We start from the raw sequence: 20,756 nt of genomic DNA, 5'->3' as shown, positions 1-20,756 counted from the left end.
TTACCAGAATTGTGATCGGCTGAACTGTGTCGATATTACTTGGATATTTCTGAATATGAACACTTTGGGCACTCAGCATATCTACAGTGAGTATTTCAGTTGTGAGGGCAATTGTCTTCTCTTTCAAATAAGGATAACCGCTTTCACTTAGTCTGTTCTTGCTTTCTTTTCCTCGGCCCTTCTTTTTAAAAGTGAAAAGAGAAACAGTTAAAAGGTTTATAAGCTGCTACTTGTTTTTCCTTAAGTGTACAGGTTTTACAATCAACTGAAAGTTTTTTGCAGATTTATTTCAGCCATGGAACAGAGGTGAGTTGTACCAAAATATGAACCAGTCATGTGTGAGAGCTTTGGAGTTGCCCAGATATAAGGATAGTTAGTCCTAATGCTGTCATGACTGTGAGAGTGACATGGATGGTAATTGTCATGTTTTCTTCTGCAGACAACTGATAACATTCAGATTTTCCTTGGACCTGCTGAGAAGTACCTCTGTCTTTCTGAGAGAGCTTGGCATCTTGTTTTTAATGCTTTGGATCACTTGAAGAAATATTTTATTAAACACAGTCCATCTTATCTGCAGTGATGCTCTTTTCTGTTTTGGCTTGCTGTCACATTTTTGTTTGGAATAAATAATTTCTTTGTCATGTCTCTCTGTTGTACCACCTTCATTTACTCCACACAGTGTCGAAATACAGTTGAGTCCTTTGCCACTGTTTTCCCTCTGGCGTTTTATTGTTTTTGAGCATACGTGCAAGAAGAAAAGGACTTGATTATTAAATTTCTCTTTTTCTTTAATCATACAAAGTGTAGAAATAAAAATCTCACAATACCAAATATGATGAATTCTTTTAAGTGCACAATGTTTCCACTCTAACAGGTAGCCTCATCTAGAACAGGAAACAGGGTGAAACATTACATATACATATATGTATCAGCTGTCTGTTGTCAGCGTATGCATTCACTTTCAGAATGCAGATTGTCGGTTCTTGCAAAGCATTCCCTTCTCCTGCGTTATTTTTAATGATGTCATCAACATTTTTTTTTTTTTTTTTAAATATATATTGCAAGTATTTATCTGACTTGTGTTCTGCTACTGTAACATAATAATTTCCCTTGTGGGATCAATAAAGTATATCTATCTATCTATCTATCTATCTATCTTTCTATCTATCTATCTATCTATCAGCGATTAGTCAATGTCGACTCGACTTTCATCACATAACTCTCAACTTTAAAAAATCTGAAATTCGGCAACCCCTATTATGTATTCAGCAGAACTTCTGAGTTGATACATTCGTTGTTAACCACTTGTCATTGCACAGTCATGGTGGTCGATGGCCCATGCATCCCGTACTGGGTGTGTCCCCTCCCCCTCCAGCCTTGCACCCTGTGTTGCTGGGTTAGGCTCCGGCTCGCAGCGACCCGGCTCGAGACAAGCGGTTTCTGACAATGTGTGTCCGTGTGCGTGTGTCCGTGTGCGTGTGTCCGTGTGTGTGTGTGTGTGTGTGTGTGTGTGTGTGTGTATTGCTATTACTTGTAAATATGAAAAACGGAACTGTTAACAAACCAATATTCAAAGAATAAATATATTAATAAATCCCTCTCTAGTTTCTCCCCATGTTTTAATCACACACACGCACACACTTTCTGAACCACTTGTCCCATACGGGGTTGCAGGGAACCAGAGCCTAACCTGACAACTCAGTGCGTGGGGGTGCACCAGTCCGTCACAAGCACCCCAACCCAGACTTGAACCCCACACCCACCGCAGAGAAGGACCTGCTCCAACCCACCGCGCCACTACAGCCCCTCGTGCTTTAGTTATTTCATAGCAACCAACTTCCAAATTCTGTATTCCTGAATGCAAAGAAATGCCATATAAATAAAGGTGAGGTTTTAAATAAATCTCTATTTAAAGCTGAATTCTGGTAACTTCAATCGTTGTCATCTCACAGTATGATTATAATGAATTAAAAATTTGCTGTCAGACTTCATTATTCCATTTTTATCATCCAGTCATCCGATTTAGGTTCTATGTGTTCCAGCAGAACAAAGAGCTTGAGGTTGGGAACACAGTGGATGGGACAACAGTCTGTTGTAAGACTTGAATTTTCTTCTGGGAACTTAAAACATTACAATTAAGATATTAAAATTACTGAAAATGTCAACTGCTGACTGTTTCAACATTGTCACCTTGTGACTGGTCATGAAAACTCAGGAAATCCAGACATAAAATGTGAACATTGTAGAAACACACACACACATTTTCTGAACCGCTTGTCCCATACGGGGTCACGGGGAACCGGAGCCTGACCCGGCAACTCAGGGCGTAAGGCTGGAGGGGGAGGGGACACACCCAGGACGGGACGCCAGTCCGTCGCAAGGCACCCCAAGCGGGACTCGAACCCCAGACCCACCGGAGAGCAGGACTGTGGTCCAACCCACTGCGCCACCGCACCCCCTCACATTGTAGAAACATTAATTTTAATATTAAACCATATTAACTGCATCCCATTCTTACTCTTGTGAATTGGTTCTAGTTGGAGTCAGGCTGTAGTGACTCTGCAACAAACATGCTTTTTTTAAATACATCCGAAGAAAGTACAATCTAAATAAACTGAAAAATGTTTGTTTCTTTTCTTCAGAAATTTGTCACTTGAATGTTTATAACATGTTTCCTCACCCAGAACCATCTCCTCAATGGATATCAGTCTGGATTCAAAGTTGGTCAGTCCACGAAGAGGGCACTCCTGGCAGTGTCTGATGCTCTCCAGTCGGTCATTGCGGCCTCCTTCTCCTTGGTCCTCATCCTCCTTGACCTGTCTACAGCATTTTGACCTGTCAATCACCAGATTCTTCACTTCTTTCTTAGTCAGCTTGAGATCAAAGGAACCGCACTAAGATGGTTTGAGTCCTACCTATCTGACAGATCCTATTAAGTGGTCTGGCGGGGCTCCTGTTCTCCGCTGCCCCTCTCAACCGCTGTCCCACAGGGCTTGGTACTGGGTCCTCTGCTCTTCTCAATCTACACCTCCTCCCTCAGCACTGTCATTGCCTCCCATGGATTCAAATACCACTGCTACACTGATGATACCCAGTTCTTCCTTTCTTTTTCACGTGGTGCATCAGACATTTTCGTGTGCATTGTTGCCTGACTGTCGGGCATCTCTGCATGGATGTATGATCAATACCTACAAGTCAACCTCTCCAAAACAAAGGTCCTACACCTCCCAGCTGATCTGTCTTCCTGCCATGATCTCCCGATCAAACTGAACAACTCACTCATTTTGCCTACCACCTCGGCTAAGAGTCTGGGAGTGATTGACTGAAGTTTTGTGTAAGCAGCACAGTGGCACAATCAGTAGTTCTGCTGTTTCATGGTGCAAGAGAATGTGAGTTCAATCTCTGCTTGGTCTGGGTGGAGTTTGCATGTTCTTCCCATGTCTGGGTGGGTTTTCTCTGGGTGCTCTAGATTCCTCCCACAGTCCAAAGACATGCTGCTCATGTTCCTCCATAGTGTGTGAGTGACAGTGAGAGTATGTTCCATTGATGTGTGGATTAGTGACCCAGTGTAAGTAGTGTATCCAGCAGTGTAAGTCACCTTGGTGAATAAGGTGTGTGGGCTGATAACACTACATATTACCCATTGGAAGTTGCCTTGGAGAAATGCATCTAGTAAATATCTATCTTTCTCTCAGCACACTGAAGCCACAACCTGGACCTGCAGATACATCCTGCATAACATCTGCAGGATCTGTCCTAACCTCACAAGAGACTCTGCCCAACTACTTGTCCAGGACATGGTGACATCCCATCTGGACTACTGCAACTATCTCTTGTCTGGCCTTCCTGCTACTGCCATCAAACCTCTACAGCTGATACAGAATGCTGCTGCCCGAGTTGTATTTGACTTGCCAAAGTGTTCACATGTATCTCCTGTACTCATTTCTCTGCACTGGCTTCCCATAACTGCCCAGATCAAATTTAAGACCCTAGTTATGACCTACAAATGCATCAATAAAACTGTTTCCAGCTATCTACAAGACTTGATCATTCGCTACACGCCAACCAGACTGTTATGCTCTACCACCTCTGTCCACTTAGTGGTCCCATGCACAAAAGGTAAAGCGTGGAGATTCTCGGTTCTGGCTCCGCTGTGGTGGAACAACCTACCTCTCTTGTTCAGAACTGCTGAATCTCTGTTTACATTTGAAAGGGGTCTGAAAACTCATCTCTTCCGAACTCGCTTCGTCCATGATCTTTTAAGTTCATGTAACGTATACTTGTTCATGATCATTCTCGGATCAATCCTCTACAGAGCCACTCCTGCAATGTAACTTAAACGTCTAGAAAGGTGATTAGGAATCGATGAAATTCTGGGAAAATTTTACACAGCTACTTGTGTGATGAACGTCGGTGCATATGGTGAAGGAAACAAATTGTACTTCTTTGAGATTTACGTCACTTTGGAGAAAAGTGCCTGCTAAAGGAATGCAATGTGTGTTGTTTCGCAAGTGTTGGGAGCCGTGGACATCAGGAGGGGAAATGAGGGATTGAGGAGAACAAGGGACTTGGAAGGACGGGTACGGTATCATGGGTTCACTCAAAAGCACTGGAGAGACGGGTTTCTCAAATGAGATTCCACAACCAGGGTTTGTAGGTGCAGCATCTTTATACCCTGCTGCTCTGATTTCGGGCAGATGTGGACGTTCGGGATGAGGTCTCTGTTCTACCTCGGGCCCACGCGCCCATGAGCCGACGAACCGCTGTAGACGTGCAATGTGTTGATATGTGTTGCAAAGTACTGCTCGTTTGTTATTACAGACCATTGTCTGTAACAACAATTTTTTTTTATATAATAGACTTTACAGGGGGTAGTTCGTTACTACGGGTTATACGCAACGTAATGCCTGTATTCTTGCCTGATTCATGGATTTTTGTTTGGAAATGACACAATACAGTGTAACACAACATGGGCAAAATGAAACCTGTGACCTGCGTAAGCAAAATGCTTTGATTAAGATGACCTCTGCTGTGTCAGAGGGTGTACATCAGCTCCTCAATTTGACATGAATGCCACCAGAAGTCTGTTTGTAAATTGATTTGTATGTAACTCTGAAGTCACATTTAACATTGAGACAAAATCAGTTATTTGAAGCAATTGTTTATATTGCTTAAAGATAAGGAACAATTAAGAAGCAATTTTACTGCTTACTGCTTTTAGTAAGGATAATGACCTAGACACCCTTTTCCAAAAGGTTACATACAGTTCCCAGAAAGCTACTGCCAGATACCCTTTAATATATGTAGTTTATTCTTTAAAACTGCCACGCCCACACCTCCGGGCCGACACGGAACACCTGGGACGCAACGCAGACTACAGCATAAAAGGCTGCGTCAGACCAGCAACTGATGCGGAACCTTGATCTGCCTCCTCGTTAGCGACCTTCTCTAGACATTTCCTGTTCCCGAACGCCTTCCCCGAACCCGTCCCTTCTTCCCCCGATCTCCTGCCTCTTTCTGGTCAACGACCTCTTGCCTGTGTACTGACCTCGCCTTTTGGATCCTCCCTGTTACGACGTTCGCACCTCGAAGACCCTTTGCCCGCTCTCTGACCTCCTCTCTTGGATTTCCCCGAAGACACCACGATTACTGCTCTGCACTTGGGTCCGCCGCTTCCTTCAAGACCCGACCATGACAAAAACACTGTCCTTAAAAGTTTAACACAGCATGTTTTTCCATAAATCAATGTCAGTGAAAGGCAGGCACCACTAAAGCATTTTATGGAAAAACTTGAAAATGATGACACTGTAGATTAGTGTTGCACCTTCCATATTACAGTCTGAAACCTTCTATAAATGTGATGCAGGATCCAACACACAATAGACTCTGAAAAGGTTGCTTCCTCATTTTTCTGATGTCTGAAGTTCCCTTTCAGTTCAAACCACACACACACACACACACACACATTTTCAGAACCGCTTGTTCCATACAGGGTCACGGGGAACCGGAGCCTACCCGGTAACACAGGGCGTAAGGCCAGAAGGGGAGGGGACACACCCAGGACGGGACGCCAGTCCGTCACAGGGCACCCCAAGCGGGACTCGAACCCCAGACCCACCGGAGAGCAGGACTGTGGTCCAACCCACTGCGCCACCGCACCCCCACTCAGTTCAAACCATTAAAATGTAAACACACTGTCAAAGGGTAATTTTCCTGCTCTCTTGAATGACCTCATAAGAAACGCACCATTGCTTCCTCTATAATGGACCATGAACAATGCAGTCATCAGACAAAACATACACCCAGCTTCAACTGTTGTAGCAACTAAGGATGTTAAGAGGAAGAAGGGCAAGAGGGAAATGTCTGCCACTTGAGTGTAATTAAACCTCGATCACTTCTTAGTGGACTAATGGCAGGTCTTGGGGCTTGCTGACCACTGGGAAATCAGTTGGAGTATAAAAAGGAACGATGCAAACTTAGGAGACCAAGGCAGCTGGAAAGTGAGCTTATAACAGAACTATCCTGACTACTGCTGGACATTAGCATTCGACAAGACCAAGGTAAGAGTTAATAGAACTTATACAACGGTATTCAACTCAGTTCAATGATTTATATGATTTGATTCACCATGAGCTCTACACTGTAAATGAACTAAGTGCACCCTGAAGGAACTTCAGCTGAAACAAAAAGCAAAAAATAATGACAGACGAGGTATGAGTGAAATTCAGTTCAAAGTGCAATCAGTTGCTGTCAGTTTCTGAAACACCCAGGAATGACAATGTCTTAGGATAGAAGAAAATTTTACTGCTATGATCAACATCCATCCATCCATCCATCTTCCTCCGCTTTTATCCGGGGCCGGGTCGCGGGGGCAGCAGTCCGAGCAGAGTCCTCCAGACTTCCCTCTCCCCGCACACCTCCTCCAGTTTATGATCAACATACTTATTTTTATTTGTTGTGGTTTACAGGACTTCAGACACAGAGCTTATTTGCACTTTCAACAAATGATGGTGTACTTGTTTGGTATAATATTCAAAGGATAGTTTTAAATGATCTGTTAGAGAGTCCTCTCAGAAGTGTTTGAAATTTAATTATATAGTCATTGGCTGTATATTAAAAATAATTCACACTTAGATATGACAGTTCAATTTATTTTTATAGCACGCTCTTCTCATACAGTGACACAGAGCGCTTGAACACAGGCGAGAGTTTGACAGTTCTGGTCAAAGGTGTAATTTTACTTTTGGAACACTGAAAGTTCTTAATATTTCTTCTCAACTTAAACTTGCAAAAGTATGATTATTAAGGCTTTGTAAATTTTCACCTTTAGAAAAAGCCTTGAGTGAACTGCTTTGATAAAGACACTGAAATGATCTAGACTGTGATCTGACTAGTGGTGTTGTACAAGTGTAACATAACCTTACCAAAGACTTTGTTTCAGTGATTATTGTGAAGAACTTCTCGGCCCGTGTTTAAACCAACTCACTCCGGATTACCAGCCTTTTGCCTGTTTTTGTCTCGACTTTGATTCCTGTCTCATCCTCTCAATAACATTCGCCGATCGTCTGACCTTTGCCTGTCCCTTGACCATTCTCTTGCCTGCTTCCTGTTTTCCAAATAAAAGGAAAACTCAATCTGCGCTTGAGTCCGTCACCTTCCTGAGTCCCGTCGCCATGACAGTACATATATTACATTTATTATTAACTCAGGTGATACTTTTCTCCAAAGCAACTAACAAGGTTAAGCCTATAACAACTATTTATCCATTTATACAGCTCAACATCTTTTTTTACTTGGGCAATTTAGACTAAGTACCTTGCTCTAAGGTAGTAGAGGTGGAGGTACTAGCTACAAATGCATTTAATTTGTAAGTAATCTCTTCCTTTGCCTTTTTTAGGTGAAATGGTTTTATCTAAAAGAAGCCATTGATGATGAACTACAGCCATCCCGGGACATCTCAACACTTGCACTTCTGTTATGAATCCTCCAACAAGTCTTGTCCACAGTATATTTATTCATTGGCAGTACGGGTTCCCCTGTACATTTTGTTTGCAGCTGCCATTCTCCTCACAGTCTTTGGAAATCTTCTCGTCATCATTGCAATAGCTCATTTCAAACAGCTCCACACTCCAACTAACTACCTCGTCCTCTCCCTGGCCATCGCTGACTTCCTTCTTGGAGCAATCATCATGCCACCTAACATGGTTCGTTCACTGGAGACCTGCTGGTATTTGGGAAATCTGTTCTGTAAATTCCACAATAGTACAGCTGTCACTTTATGCACAGCATCCATTGTTAATCTTTCCTTCATATCTATTGATCGATATTATGCTGTCTGTCAGCCCCTACAGTATCAGACAAAAATCACAAACTGTGTCGCAATGGTCATGGTCCTGATCTGCTGGAGCCTGTCTGTTCTTACTGGGTTTGGGATGATATTCCTAGAGCTGAATATCTGGGGCATTGAGGACTTTTATTATGAAAACATTGATTGTGTTGGAGGCTGCACTCTGTTCCAAAGTTTTGCATCAAGTTTTATATCTTCTACTATCTCATTTTACATCCCTGGATTCATTATGATTGGTATCTACAGGAAAATCTTCCTCATAGCAAAGAGACAGGCTCGATCTATTCACAACTCAGCTTTTCAAAATGGCAACTTGGAAAGAATGAAAACGTATCAGACCAAAATGGAACGGAAGTCCACCAAGACCCTTGCAATTGTTATGGGTGTTTTTCTGTCATGCTGGACCCCATTTTTCCTGTGCAACATTATTGATCCAATCATCAACTATTCCCTTCCACCATTCCTGCTTGACGCACTGGCTTGGGTCGGCATTTTAAATTCAGTGTTTAATCCCCTGATTTATGCATTTTTCTACAGTTGGTTCAGGAAAGCCTTCATAATGATAATATTTTGCAAAATATATAATCCCAATTCTTCAAGAACAAATTTATTTGCAAACTAGAACAAAGTCTTTCTTTTTAACCAGTCAATAAATTGATGTTCTTGAGGTCTGTAAAAAAAATCAATGCATGACAACTGACAATGTAACTTTAAATGTCACTTTATCCTCAAGATGCTACACTGAACAAAATCCTGTCTCAGGCAGCAAACTACAGGAAAACTGCCTGGGAATGAAACAGTCTACGATACACAAAACATGTGCACATGTGTACATATAAAGAGTGACAACAGTTGCAGTCAGACAAGGAGAACTGGACATAAAATTTCACTAAAAAACATTATAATAAAGCAAAAAATACTGTTCATAGATAGTACATCCACCTGTCTTGTAGTTACCAGAATTGTGATCAGCTGGACTGTTTCGATATTACTTGGGTATCTGATGGTATTTCTGAATCTGAACACTTCGGGAACTGAGAAAATCTACAGTAAATATTTCAGTTGTCAGTGCAATTGTCTTCTCTTTCAAATAAGGATAACCAGTTTCACTTAGTCTGTTCTTGCTTTCTTTTCCTCGGCCATACCTATTAAAAGTGAAATTATAAACAGTTAAAAAGTTCATAAGCTGGTACTTGTTTTTTCTTAACTGTACAAGTTTCATGATCAACTGAGAGTTTTTTGCAGATTTATTTTAGACATGGAATAGAGGTGAGTAGTACCTGTAGCCCTGTAGCGCTACTAGATTGCGTGTTTAATTTTGAAGGTTTAAATAAAGCTTCATTAATCGGAGTCCTAGTTTGGTTGAAGCCCTACCACCATTTTTTGGGACAGGTGCAACCTACCCGTTGTGTTAGTTCTGCCTGCACTGTGAGTTGATTGGGGGGTTCAGTTTGGTGCCGAACCAATGAGAGAACAGGGGGGATGGAACGAATGGGAAAAGTTTCGAGACTTTTCTAGAAGGGTCGAGAAAGGGGGGAGCGTGCGAGACGGGTGTGTTCGAAAGAGCGCTCCAGAGTGTCAGGAGGGGATATTTTTTTGGTTGCTGGACGAGTAACCAGAGAGAAAATATCGCTTCTCTGCAGTTGGATTGTGTTGGCGAGTTTAGTTTCTGTGGGGTCCTCATGGTCCGACGAGACAGTTAAGACGACAAGCTTTCAGGCTCAGCCCGTCTCGTCGAACTGCTACGCCGGTGTGACGGAGGAGGACTGAGGAGAACCCGATAGCGCTTCGTGCTACCGGTAACGCGCGAAGTTCCTCGGGCATCGCTGGAGTTTTCACCTGCCCCGAACGCGAGTGGACGGGGATAAGGTAAACTGCGGGTTTTTTTTCCCTTTGCTCGCAAGAGTGAAGCGACCCATAATTTGGGTCTCAACGCACACGAGTTGCGTCCAGGCCTGCAACGAGGGGTTTTTACGTGTGTTAAATACTCCGGAGTATTTAAAAGTGTGTAGCACCAAGTTTATTCGTGCTTGTAAGATATTGAGTGTACGTGCGTTTTCTGTTCGGTTGTTTTATGTTTGTATTTGTTTTGAGGGGATTTCCAATTTGGGGTTAATAACAGTTTGAATATTTCTATGCCATGGGGGTTTGGAGAATTTATTAAATTTGTTGTTGAAATACCTGAGTTTGGGTTTTTCTATTGGAATAGAACCCAGGGCACCACCCTCATAATTAGGCGAAATGGAGGGTGGCGCTACATACCAAAATATGAACCAGTCATGTGTGAGAGCTTTGGAGTTGCCCAGATATAAGGATAGTCCTAATGCTGTCATGACTGTGAGAGTGACATGGATGGTAATTGTCATGTTTTCTTCTGCAGACAACTGATAACATTCAGATTTTCCTTGGACCTGCTGAGAAGTACCTCTGTCTTTCTGAGAGAGCTTGGCATCTTGTTTTTAATGCTTTGGATCACTTGAAGAAATATTTTATTAAACACAGCTTATCTTATCTGCGGTGATGCTCTTTTCTGTTTTGGCTTGCTGTCACATTTTTGTTTGGAATAAATAATTTCTTTGTCATGTCTCTCTGTTGTACCACCTTCATTTACTTCACACAGTGTCGAAATACAGTTGAGTCCTTTGCCACTGTTTTCCCTCTGTCCTCTGCTACATCACATACTTTACGTATTAGGGGTTGCACAGACTAGCCGACTAGTCAATTTGTACACTTTACTGCTCTGCGATGACGCTTTAATCTTGACATTGACTAGTTGCTGATCATGTGATTATGGCACTAACAACATGGATCCCTCCAAGAAGACAACAGGTGAGGAGCTTGGTGGGTCATTGCAGCAAACCAACAGCAGTGGTTCATCAAGTGTATGGAAATACTTTACTAAAGATGAAGCCGGTGCTACTGTCACTTGCAAAATATGCAAGTCCATCCTGAAGTACAACAAAAGGAGAAGTGCAATGCATGTTCATCTGAAAAGGCATTATGCTAAGACTAGCAGAGGAACGATCCAAATCCTCTCGACAGCAGTCAGCGACTTCACCAAATGCCCTGCTGTAACAAAGACAGCTGCAAGGTACCAATCTGCTGTTGAATTTCGTTGTCAAAGATACTAGACCTTTTGCTGCATTACGTAGATCGTGCATGAGTTTTGTTTTCCTCCCCAAGTTGGTCCATGTATGATGCCTTCATTCATTTTTTGCTTTAATACTGAAGACAGAAAAATGAAAAAAAATGGCGTTTTATTGTTTTTGAGCATACATGCAAAAAGAAAAGGACTTGATTATTAATTTTCTCTTTTTGTTTAATCATACAAAGTGTAGAAATAAAAATCTCACAATACCAAATATGATGAATTCTTCTAAGTGCACAATATTTCCACTCTAACAAGTAGCCTAATCTAGAGCAGGCAGCAGGGTGGCACAGCAAGTAGTGCTGCTGCCTCACAGCACCTGGGTGGTGCGAGAGCATGTGGATTTGATCCCTGCCTGTCTGCATGTTCTCCTCATGTCTACGTTTGTTTCCTCTTACTATCCAAAGATATACTGTTCAGGTGGATTCGTGACTCTAAGTCACCCATTTTGTGTGTGTGTGTGTGTGTGTGTGTGTGTGACAGAGAGAGTGTGTTCTACTGATGTATGGATGAGTGACCCATTGTAAGTAGTGTATCTAGCAGTGTAAGTCACGTTGGCGAATAAGGTGTGTGGGCTCATAACAGTACATAGTATTTGGTGGAAGTCAGTTTGGAGAAAAGCATTTGCTAAATAAATAAATGTAAAAGAGGAACTTCATGGTGCCTTTAACACCTGCACTTAATTTTTAATAAGATTCTTAAGAAGAGAAATATTGTTGATTTTCTCAGTGGACATGTTATCCTCCCTTACTATCACTCTCTTGCTACTTTAGAAAAGCACCCAGTGATCCATATGAACTTATGAATAACTCTGAGCGAAGCCAGCATGTTCGATTGTCATGGCGGCAGACGGACTGGAGAGAGACAGGTAGGTCGAGGACCCAATCGCGGGTTGGTTTTATTCTTGCAACCGGGTTTGAAGGACAAGACAAGATCAAGGTCAGGAACAGGCGAAGGTCTTCCTGGACGTGAACGTCACAATGCAGGCAATCCAAACTTGGTAGTCTTAGAGAACAGGCAAGGGTCAAAACAGGAGAACCGGCAAGGCACAAAGAGCAAAGACGCTGAGACTACAAAGGCAATTGCAAGAATCCGCATTGTGTCGCTGTCGTGGAGATCCTTATATCCTGGGTCTCATTGTTTAGACACAGGTGTTGCCAAGCTGCTCGTTCCCGGGGGCATGACAGTACCCCCCCCCTTACGGACGGCTTCTGCCGCCTGGTGAGACCGTGGTGCTGGGCGACCTGGGTGGTCGTGGTAGAAAGCTGCTATCAGGTTGGGTCTAAGATGTCTCTCATCGGTACCCAGCTGCGCTCCTCCGGACTGTACCTCTCCCAGTCAACTAAATATTGCAAGCAGCTGCGACACCGATGGGAATCCAGAAGCTCTTTAACCAGGTATGCCAGAGCCCCCTCGACCTGTACCGGCGGAGGCAGCTGCGCAGCCTGTGGGACCTGGAGGTGCGACACTTTGTATGGTTTGAGAAGGGAGACATGGAACGTTGAATCGACTGGAGGGACGGAGGCAGATGCAAGCGAAGGTCACCGCGGTAATCTGGCAAATGATCTGATAACGGCCTAAAAAGCGGGGGCTTAATTTGCGGGATGGGAGATGCACCTTCAGGTTCTTCGTGGACAGCCAGACCCACTGGCCGGGGCGAAAGGAGACGGCGCAGCAGTGGCGGTCGGCCTGGTGTTTGTATTGACGCACGCTGTGACGTAGTCCGGCTGTGACTGTTCTCCAGGTCTCCTCGCTGTTCTGGTACCAATCGTTGACAGCCGGGATCTCTGTGCGCTCTAAGTGCCAGGGGAAGAAGGGGGGCTGATACCCTAGGACACACTAAAAAGGCATGAGCCCGGTGGAGGAGTGACACATGGAGTTGTGGGTGTGTTCTGCCCGAGGTAGGTATCGGGACCACTGATGCTGTCTCTGGCTGCAGAAGGATTGCAGGAACCGTCCTAGGTCTTGGTGAAGTCGCTCGACCTGCCCGTTAGCTTGCGGATGATACCCTGACATTAAGCTTACCACAGCTCCCAGCTTCTGCCAGAAGGCCTTCCAGAGCTGTGAGGTGAACTGGGGGCTGCGATCAGAGACAATGTCCTCAGGAAAGCCATACAGGTGAAAGACATGGTGGAACAAGGCCTTGGCGTTTTCCAATGCAGATAGGCGTTGCGGCAGAGGTGTCAAGCGACAGGACTTCAAGAATTGGTCAAGGACTGTTTGAATGATGGTATTACCTTCTGACAGCAAGAGATCCAGCAAAAAGTCTATAGATACGTGGGACCAGGGCCGTACTGGGACTGGGAAAGGTCCAAGTAGACCTGCTGGCTTCTGGGTCGGGGTACGGGCTTGGGCACATGTCTCACAGACCTCGACGTACTCCTGGACATCATCCCTCATGGAAGACCACTAGTAGCGGCCTTCGAGGAGGCAGAGGGTCCGCCGATGGCCTGGGTGCCCTGCCGCTGGGGAGTCATGTGCCCACTGTAGGAGGGAAGGTTGGAGTCAGACGGGAACATATTCTTTACCTTCTGGTCGCTCTGGTGGTCCGGGTTCCTTTTCTTGAGCAGCCCAGAGGGCTTAATGCAAGCGCCATTTGACTGGAGCCACTATCCATTGTTCCGGCAGGATTTGGGCAGGCTTGGCTGGGTCCGGGTCCCTGCCATGCACCCGCGACAGAGGGTCGGCCTTGGTGTTCTTCGACCCCGGCCAGTAGGTCACCATGAATCTGAAGCAGGTAAAGAACAAAGCCCAGCACGCCTGCCACGGGCTCAGACGCCGCGCTTTCTGTAGATACTCAAGATTACGGTGATCAGTCAAAACCAGGAATGGGTGCACCACCACTCTTGCAGGGCCAGCTTGACTGCTAAGAGCTTGCGATTGCCAATGTCGTAATTTCTCTCAGCTGGTGTCAGCTTACATGAGAAGTATGAGCATGGGTAGAGTTTAGGAGGGGTGCCCTGTCTTTGGGACAGGACTACCCCGACTCTGACCTCTGAGGTGTCCACTTCCTCCACAAATGGGAGTGTGGGATCAGGGTGCTTCAGGACTGGGGCTGTGGTGAACCTCTCCTTTAGGTTCTGGAAGGCTATCTGGGCCTCTGCGGTCCACTCGAGTTTCCTCCCCTCACCCTACAAGAGGGCAGTAAGGGGGGCAGCCGGGGAGGTGGACGGTTGAATAATTCCGGAGGCTAAGGCCTCCTTGACGTACTCCTGGAGTGCCTGCTGCTCAGGTTGAGAGAGGGGATAGATCCTACCCTGGGGCGGCGACGTGCCCGGCAGTAGATCTATGGCACAGTCCCAAGGCCTGTGGGGCAGCAGGTTGGCCACCTTACTCTTGCTAAACACCTCAGCAAGCTCTTGGTTCTCTTTGGGGATGACAAAGCCCTGCAGCGTGTCTGGGCTCTCCACCGAGGTGGCCCGACAGGGTAAGGCCAAAGAAGTGGTAGCGTACTGCGACTCCCATGCCACTAACTCCCCCTTGCTCCATGAAAAAACAGGGTCGCGCATAGTCAGCCAGGTAAACCCTAATATCACCGGTGTCTCTGGGAACCTGATGAGATAGAACACGAGGTCCTCTGTGTGGCACACCCCGACCCGGACCCACAATGGCACTGACTGTTTCTTCACTATCCCCGTGCCCAGCAGCTGCCAGTCCAGGGCCTTAATCTGATGCGTGACCTCACAGTCCCGCATCGGGATTTCATGGTGCTGGGCAAAGGTCACGTCCATGAAGCAACTAGCGGCCCCTGAGTCAATCAGTGCGCTCGTCTGAACCCGGGAGGCCCCCCAGCATGCCTCAAGTGGAACCGTCAACTGTGACTCGATACGGAGGGCAGCACTCACCTCGGTTCCGCATCGGGGCTTGCTAGCGGGTGGGTTTGCAGTGCCGTCCACTCAGTAATGCCCCCTTCCCAGTTGCAGGGGCAACCCTGGACAGGGTAGATGCTCCCGGGCGAGGGTGTCGATGACAATCGTGGTCTGAATGAAACGGTCCAGGGTCCAGTCCTCCCTCCAGTATGCCAATTCAGCTTGGATCCGGAGATGTAGTCCGCAGCAGAAAGAGGACAATAGGGCTGTCTGGCTCCAGCAGCTCTTCTCAGCCAGGATCCAGAATTCAAGAGAGTATGTGGCCACGGACTGATTCCCCTGCTGGATCCCCATCAAGCGGTCACTGGCCATGCGCACCGACAGCGGGTGATCAAACACTGCCTGAAACTGCTTAAGGAAACACTCATAGGTGGTTGTTTCCCTTTTGTGCCAGACAGCCGTAGCCTAGTCTAATGTGGGTCCGGTTAGGAAGGCGATTAAGTAGGTTATTTTTCTGGCATCAGAGCAATACATGTCGGGCTGACTAGCAAACACCAGTTCACACTGTAAGATAAAGCCCCAGCATTTCTCGGGTGAGCTGTCATACCTTTCCGGCGGGGCCAGCCGGGGGTCTGTCGCTGCCAGACACGGGGCGCCGTCTGATTACGTAGGAGGTGTGGCGGAAGCGGCCCGCAGTGCACTCCTGACGACCGGTTCGGGCATTGTGGCAGGACTGAGGACCGGCGATTTATGCGCCAGATTAGATTACGGATCTTTTTCAGGATCTCCCGCAGGATCTGCTCGTGTGAGCCCAACAGGGCTCCCTGCGCAGATACCGCCTCCTGCAAATGCTCCAACACCACTGGGTCCATGGTGCGGGCAGATTCTTCTGTCATGGAGGCAGACGGACCGAAGACAGACACAGGTGTTGCTGATTTGCTCATTCCCAGGGGTGTGACATCGATGAAGCCACTGATGAATTATGCGCGGTTTCAATTAGTTTACATGTGGGTTGTTCAAGAATACCATAAAAACAAAATCAAAAAATAAGACGGAAAGAAACTATAAACGAGGCATATTTTAAATATTTTACACACACACACACACACATATTTTCAGAGCCGCTTGTTCCACATGGGGTCGCGGGGACCACATTTTGAGGAAAAAATGGTTTTTAAACATAGTTAATTCATGGTTTGTTTTTAATTTTTTAAACAAAAAACAAATGAAGGCATCATAATTTGCGTTTTGTTTTTCAATTTCGAATCAAAAAACTAATGAATGCAACACACATGGACTCAAGTTTTATAGTGTTATTTATTTTGCATCAGTCATTTTTTCTTTTGTGCTTAAATGGAAGTTGTACCGGGGGGTGCGGTGGTGCAGTGGGTTGGACCGCAGTCCTGCTCTCCGGTGGGTCTGGGGTTCGATTCCCGCTTGGGGTGCCTTGCAATGGACTGGCGTCCCGTCCTGGGTGTGTCCCCTCCCCCTCCGGCCTTACGCCCTGTGTTACCGGGTAGGCTCCGGCTCCCCGTGACCCCGTATGGGATGAGCGGTTCTGAAAATGTGTGTGTGTGTGTGGGAGTTGTACCATAAGCATACAAGTGTTATTGTTGCTGCTGAGTTGCAACCTGTTTTATATATATTATATATGTTGGGGGGTGCGGTGGTGCAGTGGGTTGGACCGCAGTCCTGCTCTCCGGTGGGTCTGGGGTTCGAGTCCTGCTTGGGGTGCCTTGCGACGGACTGGCGTCCCGTCCTGGGTGTGTCCCTTCCCCCTCCGGCCTTACGCCCTGTGTTGCCGGGTAGGCTCCGGTTCCCCGTGACCCTGTATGGGTCAAGCGGTTCTGAAAATGTGTGTGTGTGTGTATTTGTATATGTATATATATATATGTGTGTGTGTATATGTATGTAGCCTATGTATCAGCTGTCTGTTGTCAGCATATGCATTCAGTTTCAGAATACAGATGGTGCGTTCTTGTAAAGCATTCCCTTCTCCTGTGTTATTTTTAATGACATCATCAGCGATTAGTCAATGTCGACTCGACTTTCATCACATAACTCTCGACTTTAAAAAATCTGAAATCGGGCAACCCCTATTATGTATTCAACAGAACTTCTGAGCTGATACATTCGTTGTTAACCACTTGTCATTGCAGGATCATGGTGGTCCATAGCCTATGCCAGGAGCATCGGGTGTCAGACAGGGCAGCCAGTCACAGGGACATACACTTTCCTGGCAATTCAGAGTCACAAGCTTACCTATAAGATGTCTTTTTCTTGTGAGAAGAAATTTAGCTGAAGATGGAGAGAACTTGGAAGCGCCACACTGTTTAAGAAGGATTCAAATTCATGGTTGAATGCAGAGTCCAGGCACTGTGAGACACCAGCACTGCATGCTGTGCCACTCTGGTGAAACAGAGTTTTGATTATACACACACAGGGTCCTCACCTTAGAAACACAAATAAGACTGGTAGTCTGTTACAATCAATATAAGTTAATAATACAGGAGTCCTTTCATTTATTCACATGTTAATTTCTGTAGAATTCCAAAGTTATTGTCTTCCCCTTCTTGTGAAAGGAATATTTTTATGAAAAATGCGTTGAGAGGTGAATTTCCCGTAACTAGAAGACAGAATAACCTTTATTTTCAAAACTAAGCATTTCATGTGTTCTTGAGCCCCAGGATTGATTAGATTGCCTTTAATAGTGAAGTATTACCAAATCCCATTTAAATAAACACCACTAGTTCAATAGTTAACATTCATTATTATAACACAGCATAACAATGCATACATACACACACACACACACACGTAAAATGTGTACAACTGCTGGTCCTGAGCGGGGTCGCACCCAACTGGAGCCCAACCCAGCAACACAGGGAGCAAGTCCGGAGAGGGAGGGGGCACATCCCGGACAGGACTCCAGTCCACCGCAAGGCACCCCAAGCAGGACTCGAACCAACCCCCCCCCCCCCAAAACTGGGGAGTGCGGTGGCGCAGTGAGTTGGACCAGGTCCTGCTCTCTAGTGGGTCTGGGGGGTGCCTTGGGGCGGACTGGCGTCCCATCCTGGGTGTGTCCCCTCCCCCTCTGGCCTTACACCCTGTGCTACCGGGTAGGCTCCGTGACCCCGTATGAGACAAGCGGTTCTGAGAGTGTGTGTGTGTGTATTACTGTGCAATACTTTGTGGTCGTGTACCTATGCCCCTTTAGCTCTTTTGTAAGCTTCTTCTTTGGCATCCATCAGTCTAGAAAGACCAGGGAATTGCACCTTGGTTTTGTAAGCATTATAAATCAAACAAGATATGGGTTTTTTCCAGGTGCCCTGTTTTTCCTGTAGTCCAAAAACATAATTGGCAGTAAAGCCAGTGACTCTTTGTTGTGCGGAATATGTGAATCTGTGTGTGTGTGTGTGTGTGTGTGTGTGTGTGTGTGTGTGTGTGTGTGTGTGTGTGTGAGGAGGGGTCATGTTCCTCTTCTGATAAAACTCTATGTAAAGCCAAAAACCATGTGTGTGTCCCAGTGTAAATGTTATGGGATGCGCTTCAATAAATTTGTGCTTTCACAAAAATGATTAAAACATGATTTAATAAACATGTTTTAAAAAGGTATGGGCTGGGCCAGGTTCCGCACTCTGGCAGGTCAGGGGTTCGAGCCCCACTTGGGGTGCCCTGTGGAGGAGTGGTGTCCCGTCCTGGGTGTGTCCCCTCCCCCTCCAGTCTTGCGCCCTGTGTTGCTGGGTTAGGCTCCGGCTCGCAGCAGCCCAGCTCGGAAAAAGCGGTTTTTGACAATGTGTGTGCATGTGTGTGAGTGATCCATTGTAAGTAGTGTATCCAGCAGTGTAAGTCACCTTGGTAAATAAGGTGTGTGGGCTGATAACACTACATATTACCCATTGGAAGTTGCCTTGGAGAAATGCATCTAGTAAATATCTATCTTTCTCTCAGCACACTGAAGCCACAACCTGGACCTGCAGATACATCCTGCATAACATCTGCAGGATCTGTCCTAACCTCACAAGAGACTCTGCCCAACTACTTGTCCAGGACATGGTGACATCCCATCTGGACTACTGCAACTATCTCTTGTGTGGCCTTCCTACTACTGCCATCAAACCTCTACAGCTGATACAGAATGCTGCTGCCCGAGTTGTATTTGACTTGCCAAAGTGTTCACATGTATCTCCTGTACTCATTTCTCTGCACTGGCTTCCCATAACTGCCCAGATCAAATTTAAGACCCTAGTTATGGCCTACAAATGCATCAATAAAACTGCTTCCAGCTATCTACAAGACTTGATCATTCGCTACACGCCAACCAGACTGTTATGCTCTACCACTTCTGTCCACTTAGTGGTCCCATGCACAAAAGGTAAAGCGTGGAGATTCTCGGTTCTGGCTCCGCTGTGGTGGAACAACCTACCTCTCTTGTTCAGAACTGCTGAATCTCTGTTTACATTTGAAAGGGGTCTGAAAACTCATCTCTTCCGAACTCGCTTCGTCCATGATCTTTTAAGTTCATGTAACGTATACTTGTTCATGATCATTCTCGGATCAATCCTCTACAGAGCCACTCCTGCAATGTAACTTAAACGTCTAGAAAGGTGATTAGGAATGGATGATATTATGGTAAAGTTTTACACAGCTACTTGTGCGATGAACGTCGGTGCATATGGTGAAGGAAACAAATTGTACTTCTATGAGATTTACGTCACTTTGGAGAAAAGTGCCTGCTAAAGGAATGCAATGTGTGTTGTTTTGCAAGTGTTGGGAGCCGTGGACATCAGGAGGGGAAATGAGGGATTGAGGAGAACAAGGGACTTGGAAGGACGGGTACGGTATCATGGGTTCACTCAAAAGCACTGGAGAGACGGGTTTCTCAAATGAGATTCCACAACCAGGGTTTGTAGGTGCAGCATCTTTATACCCTGCTGCTCTGATTTCGGGCAGATGTGGACGTTCGGGACGAGGTCTCTGTTCTACCTCGGGCCCACGCGCCCATGAGCCGACGAACCGCTGTAGACGTGCAATGTGTTGATATGGGTTGCAAAGTACTGCTCGTTTGTTATCAACAATTTTTTTATATAATAGACTTTACAGGGGGTAGTTCGTTACTACGGGTTATACGCAACGTAATGCCTGTATTCTTGCCTGATTCATGGATTTTTGTTTGGAAATGACACAATACAGTGTAACACAACATGGGCAAAATGAAACCTGTGACCTGCGTAAGCAAAATGCTTTGATTAAGATGACCTCTGCTGTGTCAGAGGGTGTACATCAGCTCCTCAATTTGACATGAATGCCACCAGAAGTCTGTTTGTAAATTGATTTATATGTAACTCTGAAGTCACATTTAACATTGAGACAAAATCAGTTATTTGAAGCAATTGTTTATATTGCTTAAAGATAAGGAACAATTAAGAAGCAATTTTACTGCTTACTGCTT

At 45.6% G+C, this 20,756-nt stretch overlaps 1 protein-coding gene across 1 annotated transcript; it reads left to right on the top strand.

Annotated features, from left to right (window-relative positions):
* Positions 1-7,928: 7,928 nt before the first annotated feature.
* Positions 7,929-8,969, top strand: LOC114911901 (trace amine-associated receptor 1-like). Its single transcript, XM_029256391.1, has one exon. It carries the CDS (start codon positions 7,929-7,931, stop codon positions 8,967-8,969), a length of 1,041 nt encoding a protein of 346 aa, XP_029112224.1.
* Positions 8,970-20,756: the final 11,787 nt, after the last annotated feature.

Source organism: Scleropages formosus, chromosome 1, assembly GCF_900964775.1.
Source record: "Scleropages formosus chromosome 1, fSclFor1.1, whole genome shotgun sequence".
NCBI classification, from domain to species: domain Eukaryota; kingdom Metazoa; phylum Chordata; class Actinopteri; order Osteoglossiformes; family Osteoglossidae; genus Scleropages; species Scleropages formosus.
The sequence above is the reverse complement of the archived record's forward strand: the minus strand, read 5'-3'. Positions and strand labels throughout refer to the sequence as shown.

Excerpts from the sequence above, each read along its gene's own strand:
- LOC114911901 (XM_029256391.1), top strand. The coding sequence starts at position 7,929 with ATGATGAACTACAGCCATCCCGGGACATCTCAACACTTGCACTTCTGT.